The sequence below is a fragment of the Acanthochromis polyacanthus genome, chromosome 17 (genome assembly GCF_021347895.1).
Source record: "Acanthochromis polyacanthus isolate Apoly-LR-REF ecotype Palm Island chromosome 17, KAUST_Apoly_ChrSc, whole genome shotgun sequence".
Lineage (NCBI taxonomy): Eukaryota > Metazoa > Chordata > Actinopteri > Pomacentridae > Acanthochromis > Acanthochromis polyacanthus.
Window position 1 is genome coordinate 35,204,058 of NC_067129.1, and position 18,934 is coordinate 35,222,991.

Sequence of the window (18,934 nt, forward strand, 5' to 3'; positions counted from 1 at the left end):
GTTGCATCCCGTCTTCTTTACGCTCCACTGAATCATCCATAGCTCTGTGATCACTCTGCTCTGCTTGATTATTTTCACTCTTACAGCCTGAAGTCATTCACTGCCTCATCTTTTATTGACTGCTGCTGCTTTGTCATCTGCATCTCAGTGAGCTGTCTCATTTCTCCACTGAAGATTCTTCTTTTCTTTTCCTCTCCTCCACCTCCATTGTTTACCCTCTGTGTTTGTCTCATGCAATGTAGGATCACAAACAGAAAGCCAAGGTACTAAACTTCACTCTCATTAATGGCTTCCCTGTCTGGGTTCATGCATTTAAAGTTGCACAAAGCATGATTTGTATGAAACAGTCAGCTGCCTCATCAGCATAAAACAAAGAAAACAGAAGGAATGCACCTCAGTCAAACTAATGGAGACAGACTCCATCAATTTTAGGGAATCCTGAGCATTTTTCAGGTGTTTGTCACCATTTTTTTAAAAATACCATTTATGTTTTCAGTAGACTAGGTGCTGAGAGGCACAGACAGAGAAGCAGTTTTGTCCTTTTATAAAATTTGATCATTGATCTAGAATCTACAAAGTAGATTGAATAGTCTCTGATTACGAATACGTGGAAATTTGAATGAAGAAATTATTACCATCTTTGAGCACACATTAACAAAAGAAATGATAATGCAGAATTAAACTATCAGTGTTTTCTATACCATATGTACTTACATGTCAATGTAATACAAAAGAAAAGATTTCGAACACTTTTTGAAATGAAACACTTGAAATATCGTACTTCTGCATTATCATTTTTTTGTTATGTGCTCAAAGATGGACTTTTCATGGTGTGTCAGTTTCTTTTTTTTTTTCATTTTTCAGCTTACCTATAATCAGACATTATTTGTTATTATTATTTCTCAGTATTAAAATGATAAAAATGATAAAATAGGAGAAAATTTTAAATAAATAAAATAAAAAACACTTTAATAAAGGCAATGACTGTACAAAATAAGGAGTAGTGCAGCTGTATGTGCAATAGTCAGTAGGTAACATACAATATAGATAGCAAACTGTCATGAGGTAGCCAGTGATTTTAGGCTCCTGGGGAAAAGGAACATGTTCGATTACATTTTTATATTTTTTAACCTGAATCTGCTCTAAAGTCATGCTGTCTCTACAACGTCAGTTTAAATGTTGTCTGTAGGTTTTATTTGAGGCAACACAACATACTGTTGTGTTGCCTCACAGACACAACACAACATACTGTTGTGTTGCCTCCCATGCAGACGGTACACGCCTAATGTTTGTGTCCTCCACAGTGAAGTAAACAAGCCTGAATGGGAACAGAAGAACATGGACAAAGCCATTGGGTGAGTCTCCATACTGTAGACGTGCACGTGTGTGTTGAAGAGGTGAAACTTGGCCGACGCTGCTGTGAGTGTTTGGCCTGAATTCGCAGCAGTTAGAGCACGTGACGGGTGTGTGTGTCTGTGTGAGTGTGTGTTTATGTTAATGAGCAGGAGGGGTTTCACTGCTGTGAGTCCTGCAGCTCTGCCGTCTGTCTTCAACCTGCATTCACTCTGAAAAGCACCAAAGATAAATAAACTGCACCTGAAAGGCCTGAAAACTGTGCAGTACACCCAAAAAACTTGATCTTTTTAGCTGTAATTTGTTGAACAATTTATGGTTACTTTTGCAGATTGTTCTTGTTTTGAAATTCAAATACAAACCTGTAAATCCCAGAAAAATAGCGCTAACTCACATGTTAATATGTAAATAAATGGCAAAACTGTGAATGTGTACATTAAAATCCATCCATCCATTCTCTATACACCGCTTTATCCTCACTAGGGTCGCGGGGGGTGCTGGAGCCTATCCCAGCTGACTCGGGCGAAGGCAGGGGACACCCTGGACAGGTCGCCAGTCTGTCACAGGGCTAGATATACAGACGAACAATCACACTCACATTCACACCTACGGGCAATTTAGAGTAATCAATTAACCTCAGCATATTTTTGGACTGGGCTGCACAGTGGATAGTGGTTAGCACTTTCGCTTGCAGCAAGAAGGTCCCGGTTCAGATCCCGGCCTGCGCCTGGGATCTTTCTGCATGGAGTTTGCATGTTCTCCCTGTGCATGCGTGGGTTTTCTCCGGGTACTCCGGCTTCCTCCCACAGTCCAAAAATATGCTGAGGTTAATTGGTTACTCATGGCCGGCCCTAGGACTTTGGTGGCCCGAAGCAAGAATTTTTTTGTGGCCCCAAAACATGCACAGGGCAACTACCAAATCACGTGCACAGCTTGTAATTGGGTTAAAACACAAATGTTTTTATACTTAAAAAATATAATTTCACATAGCTTGGAAAGTAAATGATATCCTTAAATGTTTGGGCCAGTTCAGATATTGAATATATGTATTAAAATTATAAGTCTAAACAAACACAAATTTAACGTTCCAATAAAACATTAAATCGACTCCTATTCATGTTATTGCTTGGCCTGCAGCTTCAACACATAGGCCTACTGTTGATTTGATGTGTGAATGACTGTACACACCAAAAAAACTATCATTCACATTACTAAAATAACTACTAAAATCACAGAAAAAAAACACTTAAATGTTAACTGTTAAAAACAAAAACAAAATTATGTCCAAGATGAAAATCTGTGTTTTATCTGTGATAACTAACTCTTTTACAGGTCTGATTGTAAAATTAGACTGTTTTTTACTGTATTTAAATCAAGAACAATATACTTATTTTATAGATATTTGCCATTTTTTGAAAGAAAAAATTCTTAAATGAAGTTTTACTGTCCACATTTAAAAAAAATCATTAATGCATCAGTTAAGTGAAACTGTTTACAGAGGTTTGGTTTCATCCACATCAAAATATTCACCAACAATGTGTTGATGACTCATATTTCAGTTTTGCAGCTGTGGTTTCATCTGGATGAAAATGCTGACGTGTTTATTACAGGACACTAAAAAGCTCAAATGAACAAATACACAAACCATGTCCTACTTATGAACATATTTTCTTCTATCACCTCCCCTGCAGCTATTCTTTTGCCATTGTGGGCATCAACATCACAGACCTGGCCTACTCTCTGCTGGTCAGCGGAGCTCTGAAGACTCACCTGTACAATGTGGCTCCAGAGATGCCGAGTCTGCTGCACTTCCAGCAGACCTTCTGTGAGTTCAACTTAACTGGATATCTATCTATCTATCTATCTATCTATCTATCTATCTATCTATCTATCTATCTATCTATCTATCTATCTATCTATCTATCTATCTATCTATCTATCTATCTATCTATCTATCTATCTATCTATCTATCTATCTCTATACATCTGTATCTATCTATCTATCTATCTATCTATCTATCTATCTATCTATCTATCTATCTATCTATCTATCTATCTATCTATCTATCTATCATCTATCTATCTACATCTCTACATCTCTCTATCTCTCTATCTATCTATCTATCTATACACACTCTCCACACACTATTTTATTACGTACACCTGCTCAATTGCTTGTTAACACAAATAGGTAATCAGCCAATCACATGGCCATAGTAGTTCATAGTAGTTCAGTAGTGCATTTAGGCATGCAGACATGGTCAAGATAACTTGCTGAAGTTCAAACTGAGCATCAGAATGCTGAAGAAAGGGGATTTAAGTGACTTTGAATGTGGCATAGTTGTTGGTGCCAGACAGGCTTTCACGAGTATTTCACAAAATGCTGATTTACTGATTTTTTTTCACGCACAACCATCTCTAGGGTTTACAGAGAATGGTCTGAAAAAGAGAAAATATCCAATGAGTGGCAGTTGTGTGAATGAAAATGCCTTGCGGATGTGAGAGCTCTGAGGAGGTTGGGCAGACTGGTTGGAGATGATAGAAAGGCAACAGTAACTCAAAGAGCCACTTGTTACAACCATGGAATGCAGAATACCATATCTGAATGCACAACATGTCAAACCTTGAAGAAGATGGGCTACAGCAGCAGAAGACCACACCGGGTGCCAAGTTTTGGATCATCAGTCTTAAATGCAGCTTTTGTGTTATTAGTTCCACCTTTTTTATACATACAGTAAAAACACAAACACACTAACTGCTTCCTGTTGCTCCTGGCAGGTTACCTGATGCAAGAGTTTCACCGTTTCTGGATCGAGGAGGATCCCAGCGACATCATGGAGTTCAACCGGGTCCGTTCCAAGTTCCACCGGAGGATCCTGAGGCAGCTGAAGAACCCGGACATGGCTCTGTGCCCCCACTTCTCCGCCTCCGACCTCCACTTGGTCAACCTCTAAACACTCCCCCATCGTCGTCTCCCCTACCTCTCCTCCTCCTCCCTTCAGTGAGCCCCATTCCCCCCCCTGGATGTCCAGTAGGGCAGCAAAAAAAATCTAATCTCCCCCCTCTTACACTCACATTGATGATTCCTCAATCTGCTGGACACATCTGGGGAGGCTCTCTCTGCTCAGCCCAACTCATCCCGGCTAACGTCATGTCGCGTCACTGCCAACAGCTCACTCAGCCGCTGCACACACAAACAAACACACAGAACATAAAACCAAACCAGTCTTGTTCACATAATTCAATCATTCTCACTGTGGGGACTTTCATTTAGAGGAAGTTGAGTCCCCACGGTGTGATTTCCGTTCACTGCCTCTCTGCCCTCACTGCAGCGTCAGACCACCAGCATCAGAGACGACCATAGCGATTGTAGCTGTGCATGAGGAGGCTGCACCATCGTTACCTGTTGCTTTAACGATTCATGACGATTGTATCACAGACATTACACCTCAGTTAGGAAGACCTTCTTTTAGTGCCAAAACCAAATTTACTTTCTCAGCCAAAAATATCTCTGAGATTGCAGCATCGATCCAGATGTTTTGGCAGTTTTGTATTGAAATGAAGAGATAAAACATATTTAATGTACCTGCTGCCGCTGATTCAATCAAACTATATATAGGGACACGTCACCTCTTAACTTTGTCTGTATTAGCTAACTGCCACAGATTGTAACGTACTTTTTTATGTCAACATTTACACCTAAGACTTCTCCTTGTCAAAATACAGAATGTGGAGACCTTTAACAATCACAGCAGTTAGCAAGTTTTGTAAACCTGCTAAAAGATGTTCACAAGTATCCAAAAATGAATGTGTGTCCCAGTTCGGATGTTAAAAATCTATAAATTCTTCTTCTGCAATGAGTATTCAGGCTGATTCTATTCCTCATACACCCAGAATAATAATTTAAAATCATGCCGTGAGCAATTTCTTTACAGGTTTGCAAAAGTGTTTTGATTTGTCCCCATGCAGAGATTGTGTTCTGAATGTTCCTCACAATTGTTTGATTCCATTTTAATCCATTGAATGTGACACTGTGTCCACTGTTGTATCAGCCAAAGCAATAATTTCCCTTCATTTCACTGCAAGCCTCTTTAAATGTGTTTATTTGCACCGTGTGTGCCTGAGTATTTGTTTTGCTTTTGAACTCAGAGCTGGAATGCAAATCAATTCACAGCGAAAACACGTAGAGCTGATTAGAAGTAAACTGTCACATTAATTTTGTGACATTAGTGGAATCACTGCAAATTTACTGGCAGGTGACATTAAATGTAGAGCTACTCCATAGAGGATGAATTAGGTGATGGGGAGAGTTTAAAAAATTTAAAATGGAGGCGTTGATCAGCCAGTCGATGCACCAACTGCAGAACTCCCACTGTCACACTAAATTAAACTTCCTATGAAGTCTGTTTTCCTGGATGCTGGATATTTTTCATTTAAATTGCCAATCTCGAAGATTTTCATTGAAATAAATATCAGTCAAGTCAGAATTTGTCTTCAACTTGAGACAACACAATTCTCAAATTTTATTATCAAGTTCATATGGTAGAATTATTTCAATTAAACCTCCTTTGGGTGAATCCTGAGCTTCATCAGAGCTGGCAGGACATTTTTATGTGAAGATAAGGCTGTCATTGCGCTGAAAATGACACTGCAATGATTACATAGTTTTCTTGGATTGGAGTTTTTATCAGCAAAAAAAACCAAAACAACTATCTGACTGAGAGAAGATTGCACCTTTGCAGACACAATACTGTTAGTCTTGATAATGCAACATTAAATTGATAAATATAATAAATATACTGAATATACAGCAAAGAAGCCAGCAGGTATCATTTGCTGCTTCGTAATCTTGTTCCTTTAAGACGAGCACTAATTTTTTAAGGTGAAGTGAGGTTTGAAAACACACCTGCAATTACTGCTTATTGCCACAGGTGTCACCAAAGAGCAGGAAATGTAAATCCCAGAGGTTGACAATTTAAATAATTGATTTCACATTTAGTTTATCAGGAAAATGCAATTTTATAATGTTTTACAAGAACGACCAAACCAAGAAGGCAGCAACAGACTAATGACACTCTGCTGATAGATATATCACAGATTCAACAGAAATGCAGTTGTAAAATTTTGAGCACATTGGCTAGAAACAATAATAAATCATAGTCTAAATGTAAAGCAGTGGTTCCCAACTTTTCTGATACAAAATAGAAGCAATAGAAACTCTAAAAGTAAAGTTATCCTCTACAGAAAATATAGACACAAATCTGACAAAATGAACAACATATTGCAGCAAATATGTTTTTTCTGCGTTCTGTCTTTGTTAGATTCGTCTTGAGAAGTTTTGTATCATCACCTGACACCTAAGGGTCCTTTAAAGACTTTGTTTTGTTGCCTGTGGAGCAGCAGACTGATTGTAATCTCAGCTCTGAGTTACTTTTCTTTTTCATTGAATGATAAAACACTTCTTCACACCTCTCTGGAACATGTGACTGCACTGTATTTAACATTCATTCACACTGATGCTGTCGTCATCACAATACTGAAGATATATACAAACGATATTACTGTTATTTTACTGCCATGCCTTCACTGTTGATTGTGTTTGAATAGTATTGAAAACCTTTGTTCTTTTGAAGTGAATGTTAAAGCTTTTGTCAGTATTAACCAACTGTTTACTTCAGTGAATGTCAGTGCTGGTTTCATTTCTTGCTTGAGTTTTGCTTTGCTTTACTATTGCACTATTGTAAAAACAAAGCTGCAGTTTCCTTTATGATAATAAATCAGTAAATTGTGGTGTTCGAGCCGATGTGCCCCACAATACTGTAGATGAACTTAGGTACCTGCTGCTGTATATTCTGCTTTAAAGCTGCCTATAAGACTCAGTCTGCATGATATTTTCATTGTCGCTCTGACATTCTGTATTCTTCAGTAAAGTACTTCTAGATATTGTAACGTTGTGCTTCATTTGTCTGTGCTGTACTTTTTGAGACCACAATAAAGACTAAATGTCAGTTAAAATGATCCCTGAGTATTTATTTATTTGGTTGGATGTGTTTTTGCGATGCTTGGACATAAAACACAGTGATACTTTTGGATTAGTTAAAGTAAAAAATAATCATAGAAAAATGGTCTTTTAATGTAGATACAATAAGTATTTGGATTTGCTCTGTTTTGGATTTACTATCTTACTGATATCAGAGCTATAAAAAGAGAAGTTTTTCACGCAGAAACATGAATCCAAATGAATGTATTATGATGCATGGAGGAATAAAACATTATAGACAAGCTTTTGTGTAACATTTAACCCCTTTGTGATATTTGGTTTATATAATTTTATCATATTTCATTATGTTTTAAGATTTCATTGTCTTAAATATATTTTTTCTGCTTTCTAATGCTTTGTGTATTTTAATATTTTGTAAAGCACTTTGCATTTCCAGTTTTACTATTAGTAAAACCAATTATACGTGCAGCTGTTTAGTTCAGTGGATGAGCCGGTCCTTCATCAGTTATCGATTAAACAGTCTGCTAACTGAAATCACCTGCTGCATCAAAAATATGAATGTGTTTCACAATCAGACGCTTGAAAAGCATGTAAGTGCAACAGAAAGAACCAGAATTATTTCTTGTTTATTTCATTTTCCAGCACAAGATTGTTTGTAAAGAGAGTATTGTGAGAAAAGTTGGAGATATATGGAGGACAAAACATTACACTGAGTAAATAAAAAATAGAGGGACAAGACAAGATAATATAAGAAGGATAAAAAGATAAAATTGTATTAATCCCCAAAAATCTTTTGCCAGGTATTGCTCAGAAAACAAAATTACATAGCAGAAAAAATTGGTGATTATTACGAAAGCAATGGAACAACACTAAAATAACTACAATTAAATACATTAAATAGAAAAAAGTAATAATTAATACTCATTGACTGATTTGGAGTAGTTAAGTAATATCATGCATGATAATGAAATACTTCAATGTTGCATGTGAAGTAGAAATATTGTACTTGAAAATAAAATAATACACTATGTTGTACATGAAAATTTAAAAAATGCATTATGGCATTGCACATGAAAATGAAAAACTACACATATTACATACAACACTCACACTAATGTTGTCCAAATTATTTTTAAAAAGTAATATTTCAAATCATATTGATATGATTGTTGAGTTATTTGCACACTACAAACACATAATCAAAACAACAACAAAAAACCCCAAGGGAACTACTTAGAGAAAAAAATGTGGTAGACACATATATAAGAGACAGAGGACCCACTTTATCAGTCCAAACTGGCCAATCAGGTAAGGCTTTTGAAGGAAGTTCAGAAAGTGAACAGCTACTGCATATAATTTTACCATTCTTCCATCATCAACAAGATTAATTCATAGATACACAATCAGTTATCAACACTAAGCATTCAAAATATGCAACACATTCATCTTTCCATCTGTTTTACAGTAACTTCTTTGAATTTCCCCACACATCTGTTGTCCAATCAGATTTGAGAGGTCACACCTACACTTCTAATAAATAAAAGAGCTGCATCTGAGGCATGTGTGGGGGCAGATATGGAGAATAAAATGTGTGTTTATATCCACATTTCTACAAAAAAAAAGGGGTAAGATAGTGACCTGATGTTTTCTAACAGTAAGAACTAAAGGTTTGTACTGTATATAACAGATTGTACTGATGTTTCTTTTTGCAAATCTGGGAGAAATTTCTATCTTTTCATCTGTTGTCTGAAATGCACAGATGAATTTAGCAGAAGGTTGCCAAAAGTTTCTCAGTGAAACTAGAAGAGTTGAGCTGCTGCAACACATCAGTGACCACATTTTAACTGTGAATTTGTGCATTAACACTATCATAGAAGCATTGACTTGCCTTTTTTTCTCAGTACTTTCAGTTCCATTTTAGATTTAGCCTGAATTGCAGATATTTTGCCCGAGCCTTGAAGGCAGAAAGTGGATACCGTGGACAAGCCGAGTGCAGCCAAGGGAACTAGGCTGTAATTGACTGCATCCTGATTAAGAATCGATTTGAGAGTCACTGCTGTTTGTTGCATTGCTGGATTTGACTGGAACTTAAAATCCAGCAACCGTTCAAGCAAACGTTTTCCGATGCACAGCTCAGAAGCCTACGGAGGACAGCTTAGCACAACTTGTTGCCCTCAGATGCTTCATCCTAACAGTACTGGGGTCCATGGGTTCACCTGAGTGATCTATCGGTCTTCACAGAGAAGGAGCTGCTCGTTCGGCTGAATCAGGAGGTGCAGCTGCATGAGGGGGTCATTGAACATCTCATCAGAAAGGCTGCAATAATGGATTTTATATACAAGCCATGTGTGAGTGCAGCTTTTAATTCTGTTTAAGAGAGTGGTGAAGCTTTTTGTTTCAGTGTTGCTTTTAAAGTGTGTTAATCTCAAGGACACCTGCCAACGGGCTTCCTACTCTACTTTTTGTTTTGTTTGCACTACAGTTCAAAAGTTTAGGTTCATCAAGACAATTTCATGTTTTCCATGAAAACTCACACTTTAATTCATGTGCTAACATAATTGCACAAGGGTTTTCTCATCATCAATTAGCCTTTCAACATGATTAGCTAACACAATGTAGCATTAGAACACAGGAGTGATGGTTGCTGGAAATGGGCCTTTGTACCCCTATTAGGCTGTATAGACCTTTTCGCAGTGACGTCAGAGTCGGGGACACGTGACCATACCTTCCTTAGCAACACACGCCGCCATTTTAAGAGGGGGCAACAAAGTCATTAGCAACCATGATTTGACCGCCGAAACCACGCGGTTTTGACCCGGAGAAAAACGTCTGGTGATTATTTCGGAAATCTTGAGCCAAAAGCCAAGCTACGGTATAAAGAAAAAATAGAACTGGTTGGTTTGCCGTCATGTCCGTACCAAATTGCACTGGGATCATGGGAAAACGACCCTACTACGTGTCCAGATCTTCATTGGCACTTCATTTACGAGTACCTTATCAACAGCCCAGGCATCCACACAATGGAGAAGATGAAGACTTATAAAAGCCTGGACTCATACGTTTTCTTTGAGGTATGCTTATATTTATACGTTTTTGTGCATACAGGTCAATGTCAGAATGATAAATGCTTTGTAAGATACGGCTACACCAGCTCCGCTCTGCTAAGCTAATGTTAAGCTAACGGGGTGAGCCATTACACCTTTTAATTTCAAGTGGAAGTAGTGTATGTATATTAGTTAGATGTGCATTATCAAAACTAAGAGTCAGATACCTGTAAATGAGCTCTACCCACCCTAGGCCCAAGGACATGAGGTGCTAACAATAATGAGGACAATGCTGCTGATTACAGCATAGTAGTTAGCAGAACGAAAGGGAGGAGAGAAGGTTTAAAAATAGCAGTGTGAGTAGAAAGACCCCTGACTTTTTGTGGGAAGCACAGCTAGCACTAGCCTAAGTTAAGTAGCTAGCCCTCAACATTTCAGATAATTATAGACATCATAAGCTGCAGTCAATTCCAGCCACTTTTAGTACAAAAAAATCGGTAATATTCTATTTGTAAATAAAAATATGACGAGAAATACAGGGAATATTGGACGTGCATCGCGAGGTGCATTTCCTTGAAAACGACCTATTCGTGGATTATATACCGACTTCAAGACATGTTTTGGACAAAATATGTTACTGGCTTGTTTCGTCTGGATGTCCAAGGTTGGATTATGGCCGTTTTTTGTGGAATATTTTCATCTGTGTGTAATAATGAACCCGGAAATGTGAGTCGCGCTGTGTATGTTGAAGCCGTGTACAGAGAAAGGATGGATGGATATTCGTTTTTGTCGGACAAATGTGTTTATATTACCCGCTGTGGTAATCACATCTGAAAGTGGTTTATATCGGCGGATTCATGAGAATCTAAGCTTTCCATCAGCGTATAGTGTTTGTATAATCGTGTTTGCAGTTTCAGACATTTAGCAAATTGCTTATGCAGATTTCAAAGTGTACCGCGGGCGGGACACTGAAGCGCAACGGGTTAAGCTTATTAATTAATAATTTCAGAAAATCAGTTAAGGGTTAATAATTGCATGAAACACAACATACCATTGACGAAATGCTGACTGCAAACATAGGACCATTTTGACTGTGGGCTCCATGTGGTTCCATTATTGTTAATCCGCCTCAATGCTGTGAGCCATAAACTCCTTTTCTGGCCCTTTTCAGTCGGAATCCTGTAAAAGGAAAGGTTCTTGTTGCTCCATGACTGAGAACTACAGCCAAAAACAGCGCAGGTTTTGGGCATATCTGCTTTTGGTCGTTCAAATTGGGAGGGAAACGTGGGAAAGTAAAGGCAAAGCATACCCCTCTTAAAATGGCGGAATCGCGTTGCTAGGGCCGGTGACCGGCGGTGACGTTCGATGATGACGTTTCGGAAAAAGGTCTATTGGGACCATGGAAAAGTGCCTAGAATGTGAATTTCGTTCCACTCACGTGGATCTACATGAACTCTGCTTTATAAGATATAAATGTTGCTAATTAGTACCCAAAAAAAGTTTCTACTCACCGTTTCCAGTCATTTTTTTAATAATTAGCGTTTTTGTGTCGGTCTTTTTTTAATGTGGTGTAGTGATATTTACACAGGCGGACTAGGATTTGCAGTGCGTGCAGCGGTTTTTGGTCACGTGGACCAATAGGAGCCGAGTCCTGTTGCCGTGGTTTCAGATAAACACACAACATGGCGTCAACTGTATCTAGCATAGATACCAGCGAAGATGACGAAAAGAAAAGAAAGACAAGGAAATCGCTCTCAAAAGTTACTAAAAAAGGATCGAAACGATGCTATATGCATTTCACAGATGTCCAGGGCGAAGGAGAGGGGTCTGGCTGCAGACCTCCACTCTCAGGACCCTTCCTTGCAGACCTGCACTGTGAGGTCTCCTCCACTCTCAGGACCGGAATTTTATTCGAAGCCTTTCAAAATACAAGCGAGTATACCGGAAGCACGTATTTCTCGTTTCCCATGTGAATATACCATATGTATATAATGTAAATATGGTTTAAAAGTGAGTATACCAGAAGCCTACATGTTTTCTAGTTTTCCGTGGGCATTATTTTATGTCTAAATATGTAAATATTATTTATGTGTATTCATGTTTGATTAAGATTTTAAAAAAATACTATGTTTCCAGTTAAACTGGATAAAATGCAAGAAAATCAAAAATGCCACGACCAACGACAGTTTTTCCGCTGATAATTACTGCAAACTAGAAGTACAGCTATTGTTATAATCCCCTTAAAACATTATTTCTCATTACTGCATTATTTTACGCCACAGTATTTTGATTTAATTGGCTAAAAGGATAGCTGTTAGTTTAGTTTGCACCACATATTCGTTTTGAAACAAGACATCTGTGTGAATGCACCCTAATGTGTGATGGCATAATGCTTCTACACTCCAACCTATTGCTGACTGTTCTTTGTTACCATACTATTATTTATTATTGAAAATGTAGCCTCCTGCACTGTTGGACCCATTTACACATTGATTTACTCCATTCTTTTATATAGGTATATAATATGTGTTTACAATTATTAATCTTCTTCTCATCATAATTCATTTAATAATTACTTAATATTGTTTGTGCTATGTTCTTACCTTGTGCTGTCAGACCACATGGATTTGCCAATGGAGGATGTAAGGGTTGATTAATTTTTTGATTAAGTTTTGTGCATTCAATTCACTGAATTACTGAATACCTAGTTACATGACCCAGAGAGCCAATAACCTCTGTTACAGGAGAAAACAGAAGACACAAAACAAACTTTCAAACGTTTTATTTGCCCTTGAATTCACAGTATGCCATGTAGCCTCGATTATCCATAACCTCTTCACAGAAGACAAACATATCCTCAATGTTGTAAAATAAAAACTTGAAGGGCTCCAGAATGAATTCTTTCTCATCATCATCATCAATGTCCTGGGTGGCATCGAACAAGTTTGCCAGTTGCTGTTGAGCCTCCTCAATAGATCTGCTGTCCATGTTTAAAATTTCTGGCATCTCCACCCTGGCTGTAAACAGTTGTGGGTTCCCCTGCACCCATTCCGCTGCTTGTTTGCAGTGGGCCACAACTTGGCCCACCATACTGGTCTAAAAAAAAAAAAAGTGTCAGCTTTTTGTCAAGGCATGAAAGATCATCTCACAAAATTTAACAACATGGAACTGGAGAGGCCTACCTCTTCTTCAGTTGTCTCCACCTGGTGAGCTGGTTCCATTGTCTCCACCTGGTGAGCTGGTTCTGTTGTCTCCACCTGGTGGCACATTTTCTTCCTCTCCTCAGCCTAAAAAGTATTATTTTGCATTAAATACAAGCAAAGGTCACAAAGTCAGTTTAGAAACCATGTCCTGGGATGGGAAACTTGACATAAGATTGACTGAAAATAACTGGAACTGGAAGAGGAGAGATCTGGCATCAAGACCGAGGTGGACTCTGCAGCTGTATTTTTGTGGGTGGGAGGAGAGGTCTTTTCTGGAGAGGTACGCTGGCAAACCTCCAAGTGTTTGGTCATGTCTGTCCTTCTCAAAACAGTTTTACTGCACACAGGACAATGGTAGTGTCCCTGATCCCTGCAGTTCAGTCCACATCTGCATATAATTTTATCTAGAATAAAATCGTGCAAAAAAAACCATCTTAGTTAAGGACCAGTGTACAAGTACACTCTATAAATACTGTTTATACTCTCTTTTTGGGTGCGGGTGTACACTCACACCCCATTTCAGCAACATTCTAAAGTTTTCAACTTTTCACTTAACTTTTCATTTTCTGATAATCATTTGGCTCACATAACTCACGTAAATTTTGACTTGCAGAGCAGAGAATCTGATTCTTAACTTTTTCTTTTATAAAAATGGCTCTCTATAACCGTTAAGGGTAGCTCATTCCCCTTTTACCAGCCAAACCAAAACCTTCAGTAGCATTGTCTCATACTTAAGAATACAAACACACAGACAAGTACATTATGCTTACCTTTAAATAAAATGCCACCTTTTTTGTGTGCCTCCAAGTGGCTCTGCAGCTTGGACAGTTTGGCAGGTTTAAACTTTAGGCACAGCGGACAGTGGAATTGTTTGCAGCATGTCTTGCAGCGTTCAATTTTGGGCGTGCTGCCGGCTGTTAGCACTGAAATATGCATCTGCAAGAGAAAAAGTATGTTGTAATAAGTCAAACAAAATTATACAAAAATATATATGGTGACTCAGTTGTTTTGGTCTTCTAGCAGGACAATGGCACATTTTAGTGAGCACTATCGCATGCACAAGACGACTTCAACAAGTTATTATACAGTGGAAACCAGTTAACGTTGTAGTGATCATGGATAACGTTACTTATCAACCACTTATATGGATAAAAATGACCGGGACAAAATAATTTTTGTGCAAATGCTGTTTGCAAACGACAGTGAAAGCCCTCTAATGTCAAGCTAATCCCATATATATCTAAATAATACAGAGTGCCTTTAGAGGCTAATCAACCGAGTGAATCAACCTGGTTAGCGCTAGCCACCGTTAGCCTAACTACGATAACAACGCTACACCGTAAAGTCCGAAACTCGATTCTTTCAAATTAATATAACTTAACAGGGCGATGTATAGTGTGCAACGTAATGTTCTAGTGAATAAAGGCTGTTTCTGTTTCTTCTTATAACAAAAAGTTGTCACTTGACTTTTACTCACTTTGTTGTCTTCGTACTTCACATGGGAAATGCTAAATACGTGCTTCCGGTATACTCGCTTGTATTTTGAAAGGCTTCGAATAAACTTCCGGTCCTGAGAGTGAAGGAGACCTCACAGTGGAGGTCTGCAGCCAGATTGTCTTGGGGCGAAGACGTGCAGGACTTTACACAGAAATGATGGGAAACTTACACAACCTGCGTTAGACAGTGGCTTTCTCTGCAGGGTGCGTGTAAGGACCTTGCTGAAAATTATAAACATTGCGTCGATGTTGATTTTGACAATGTTCCTGAGGACGCTGGTTTCCATAAGACATGCTCCATGCGATTTATTTGTAAAAGGCGTTTGACTTTGGCCCAGAAAAAACGCGATACTGTAGCCTCGGATCAATCAGCCCCTTCGGACAGCATCGCCGACGCCAAAGCATCGACATCAACAGCAACTGAAACTCCACGAAAGAAACTTCGCTCCAGGACAGATTTGCCAATACGTGCCACTGGCCATGTTCTTCCACCGCTGTGCATTATTTGCAAAAAAGCGGAAAAACTGATTACTGTTAAAGGCAAACGACAGAGGGACAAACTTTCACAAGCTGAGACATTGACTACAGGTAAGCCACACACGCTCCTTTTGTTGTGAATAATAATGGGGGGTGGGGGACGGGGGCTTCTGGTCAGATCACAGATGAAGTTAACACTTACAATGTGAATTCTGGGCTGCAACTGTGATGTATTGGTCATTTGTTTAAGACAGATGTACAAATAGAGACCAAGTCTGAGGTCATTTGATGAAGTCAATTAACATTATTATATTAAATTGTTTTACATTGAGCAAAAAGTTTAGTTTGAGACTGATAAGAGTGATAAGAGTGGAATGCAGGGCTTTCAGGTCAACAGGTCACTACTGCCAGCCCAGACCAGATTTATGGCTGTGCAAGAGAGAGAGAGGTCTTTTGTGCTCATCATGGCAAAACAAACCTCTGGTCACTGTTATTTACACCCCCCCACCACCACCACCACCACCACCACACACACACACACACACACACACACACACACACACACACACACACACACACACACACACAACATTTGGTTGTACTGATTTTGTCTATATAGCTGCAGTCAATTCCCAGCCATTTTCAGTACAAAAAATCACTAATATTCTATTTGTAAATAAAAATATGACGAGAAATACAGGGAATATTGGACGTGCATCGCAAGGTGCATTTCCTCGAAAACGACCGATTCGTGGATTATATACCGACTTCAAGACATGTTTTGGACAAAATATTTTACTGGCTTGTTTCGTCTGGATGTCCAAGGTTGGATTATGGCTGTTTTTTGTGGAATATTTTCATCTGTGTGTAATAATGAACCCGGAAATGTGAGTCGCGCTGTGTACGTTGAAGCCGTGTATAGAGAACACATTTAGCAAATTGCATATGCAGATCTCAAAGTGTACTGCGGGCGGGACACTGAAGCGCAACTGAAGCGCAACGGGTTAAAGGCCGGTTGCGGAAGGCTGCTGAGCTGAAGGAGGACACCAGCGTGCTTTTGCACATCAAAGAAAAAGACTGTGTGGCCCTGGAGGTGCGGTATCACAGGACCTTTTACGCACAGTACACAAAGTTTTTGCCAAGGCCTATGGAAACAAGTACTGCAACCCCAGATGAAGCGTGAGTTATTACAATGCATTAACATTTTATTACAGATTGTACATTTCAAAATGAGGCATTGACAAACAACATAGTCTTTAGTTTGTTTAACTGTAGTTCCAAAAACCTATTTGATAAATTCATTCAGGAAAAATTGGCGGAATAGACTCGCTTAGATAATCTTGATTGGATGATTATGTAAATATGACATGGCTGCAACAGTTTACACATGGTTTGTGTGTGTGTGTGTGTGTTTTTCAGAACTGAAACACCATTCACTGACAGCTACAATTTCTTCTGTGAGACTGTCATCCATCAAAGGATTATAGTTGACCAGGAAGTGCTGCGAATGGACAAGCTACGAAAGACATTCGTGGACATAGTGAAGAATCAAGAGGGTCTTGATGCTTCAGAATAGAGATACCCGAAATATCATGTGTCTCTCTCACGGTTCTTGTAAACAAAAAAAGTAAATACTACAAGGTTAGTTGTTATTGACTTATTCTCACAAAAAAGGGTATGCGCATATGTTTATGTAAACACACACGTCAAGTGGGGCCTAGTTATTTGAGATCCCAGGAGCAACCACTACCTAAATAAAAGCTTTAAACAGACCAATGAAAAGCTAAAATGAGAAACTATATAAGTTAACCACATGATTATGCTTATGCTTGATGCACGAATGATTTTCATAGGTTGATATATATTCTGAAATTATGTTTGCTCTAGAATAGAATGATTTAAAATGAGTAATATGATCATACTAAGATGTAATGATTAAAAGAAGTGATTATAAGTAAAAGCACTGTGTATGAGGAGAAGTAACCTATTTTTAACTGCGCACTTACAAAAAAGGGGAACTACAATGCTGGGGAAATCTTAGCCTGTGAGGAGTGTGTGCACATTTCCAAATATGGTTATAGGAAGCGCATGAAGAGCGTGTTGATCAATGTCTCAAACAATGTGTGTGTGTTAACAACGGGATGTGGATGCTGTGTACTTGTTGGGAAAACATGATTTCTGTATAACTGATGCATGTGTTACAAGAGTTAGACTGTGTCTAAATCTATGAGTCAATCAACTGGGCGTACTAGGCGTGGAAATGTATGTATGCTAAGCTAAGGCTAAAGCTAAGAGCTATAAAAGAGAGAGACAAAGACACTGAATTCGGAGTTCTCCCCTGGGGGGGAGATGCTGCTCCCTGGAGCTGCCGGAGAGCATTGCCAAAGTTCTGAGGAGCTTTCACCGGACTCTTTGCCCAGAAGACGTGGAAGCAACACTGGACTTAGGCTGCAGAGTTCACTGAGGACATCGTTGGAAGCAAAGTTGTTCTAACTTTGTTCAACAAGCAAAGACCACACTCTGCCAGACGGAGAGTCCTGAGAGGTCTGCAATTATCCTAAAGAGACGAAGAGAAGAAAGCACCTACACCAGAGAGGCGCAGGAGGCAGCAGCAGAGGGCTGCTCCTCTTTCGGGGCTGAGAGAACCAGCGACTCACAGCCTGGAGAGTCGGAGACTTTCCACAGCCACCAGCCTACTGAGAGACAGCAGGAACGCCCTCACTTGTGTTCCAGCTACTGCTACAAGAGATAACTGCCACACCACGATTGGCTTTTGGGACCTCTCCACTCTCCCTGCAGAGGAAGAACACCCTCTGCCCACAAAGAAGACTTCGTACCGAGTCTGCTGGTCTACGGAGTAGCTCTCCCAGACGCAGGTCAAGACTGAGTGAAACAGCGGTGGCCACGCTGTCCACTCTCTCTCCTAAATTTTACAATTAGAGAAGATTCTTATGTACACTCAGTTTAGTTTAGTTCAGTTTATTTAAGTTAGAAATAATCAGGACTAATTATATTGTTTAATCATGAGCTGTTGCTATAACCCTGCTTAATAAAAAGCTACATTGCATTTAAAGAGAAGTCTTATGAGATTATTATGATTCACCTATCCTGCATCGTGGTAAAAAGTTAAGTTTATTGTGTGCATTAAATCTAATGATTCTTAAAGGTTACTTTAATCCAACTAGTTACTTTAAACATTACCCCTGAGGTTAGTGTTCCAAACCTCTAAAACCAACCTAGGAATATCACCAAGTGCAAACAGTTATAAGAGGAAAGCTGTCGTTAACAAACATGACCAATAAATCAATTCTGCTACAAGGAGGGCTGCTTAGTAAGAGAGTATTTATTGAAATAAGAGGG

General features: G+C 39.0%; 1 protein-coding gene across 4 annotated transcripts in view; it reads left to right on the forward strand.

The window, feature by feature from the left end:
* The window catches only part of elmod1 (ELMO/CED-12 domain containing 1), a 33,655-nt gene extending 26,284 nt beyond the window's left edge, over positions 1-7,371 (forward strand). For all 4 annotated transcript variants that reach the window (XM_051937688.1, XM_051937685.1, XM_051937686.1 and 1 more), the window contains exons 9-11: positions 1,305-1,355; positions 3,045-3,178; positions 4,132-7,371. In XM_051937688.1, coding sequence (XP_051793648.1) covers positions 1,305-1,355; positions 3,045-3,178; positions 4,132-4,307 — 361 coding nt within the window. In that variant the 3' untranslated portion in view covers positions 4,308-7,371. The remainder of the gene's footprint in view (positions 1-1,304; positions 1,356-3,044; positions 3,179-4,131) is intronic.
* Positions 7,372-18,934: the final 11,563 nt, after the last annotated feature.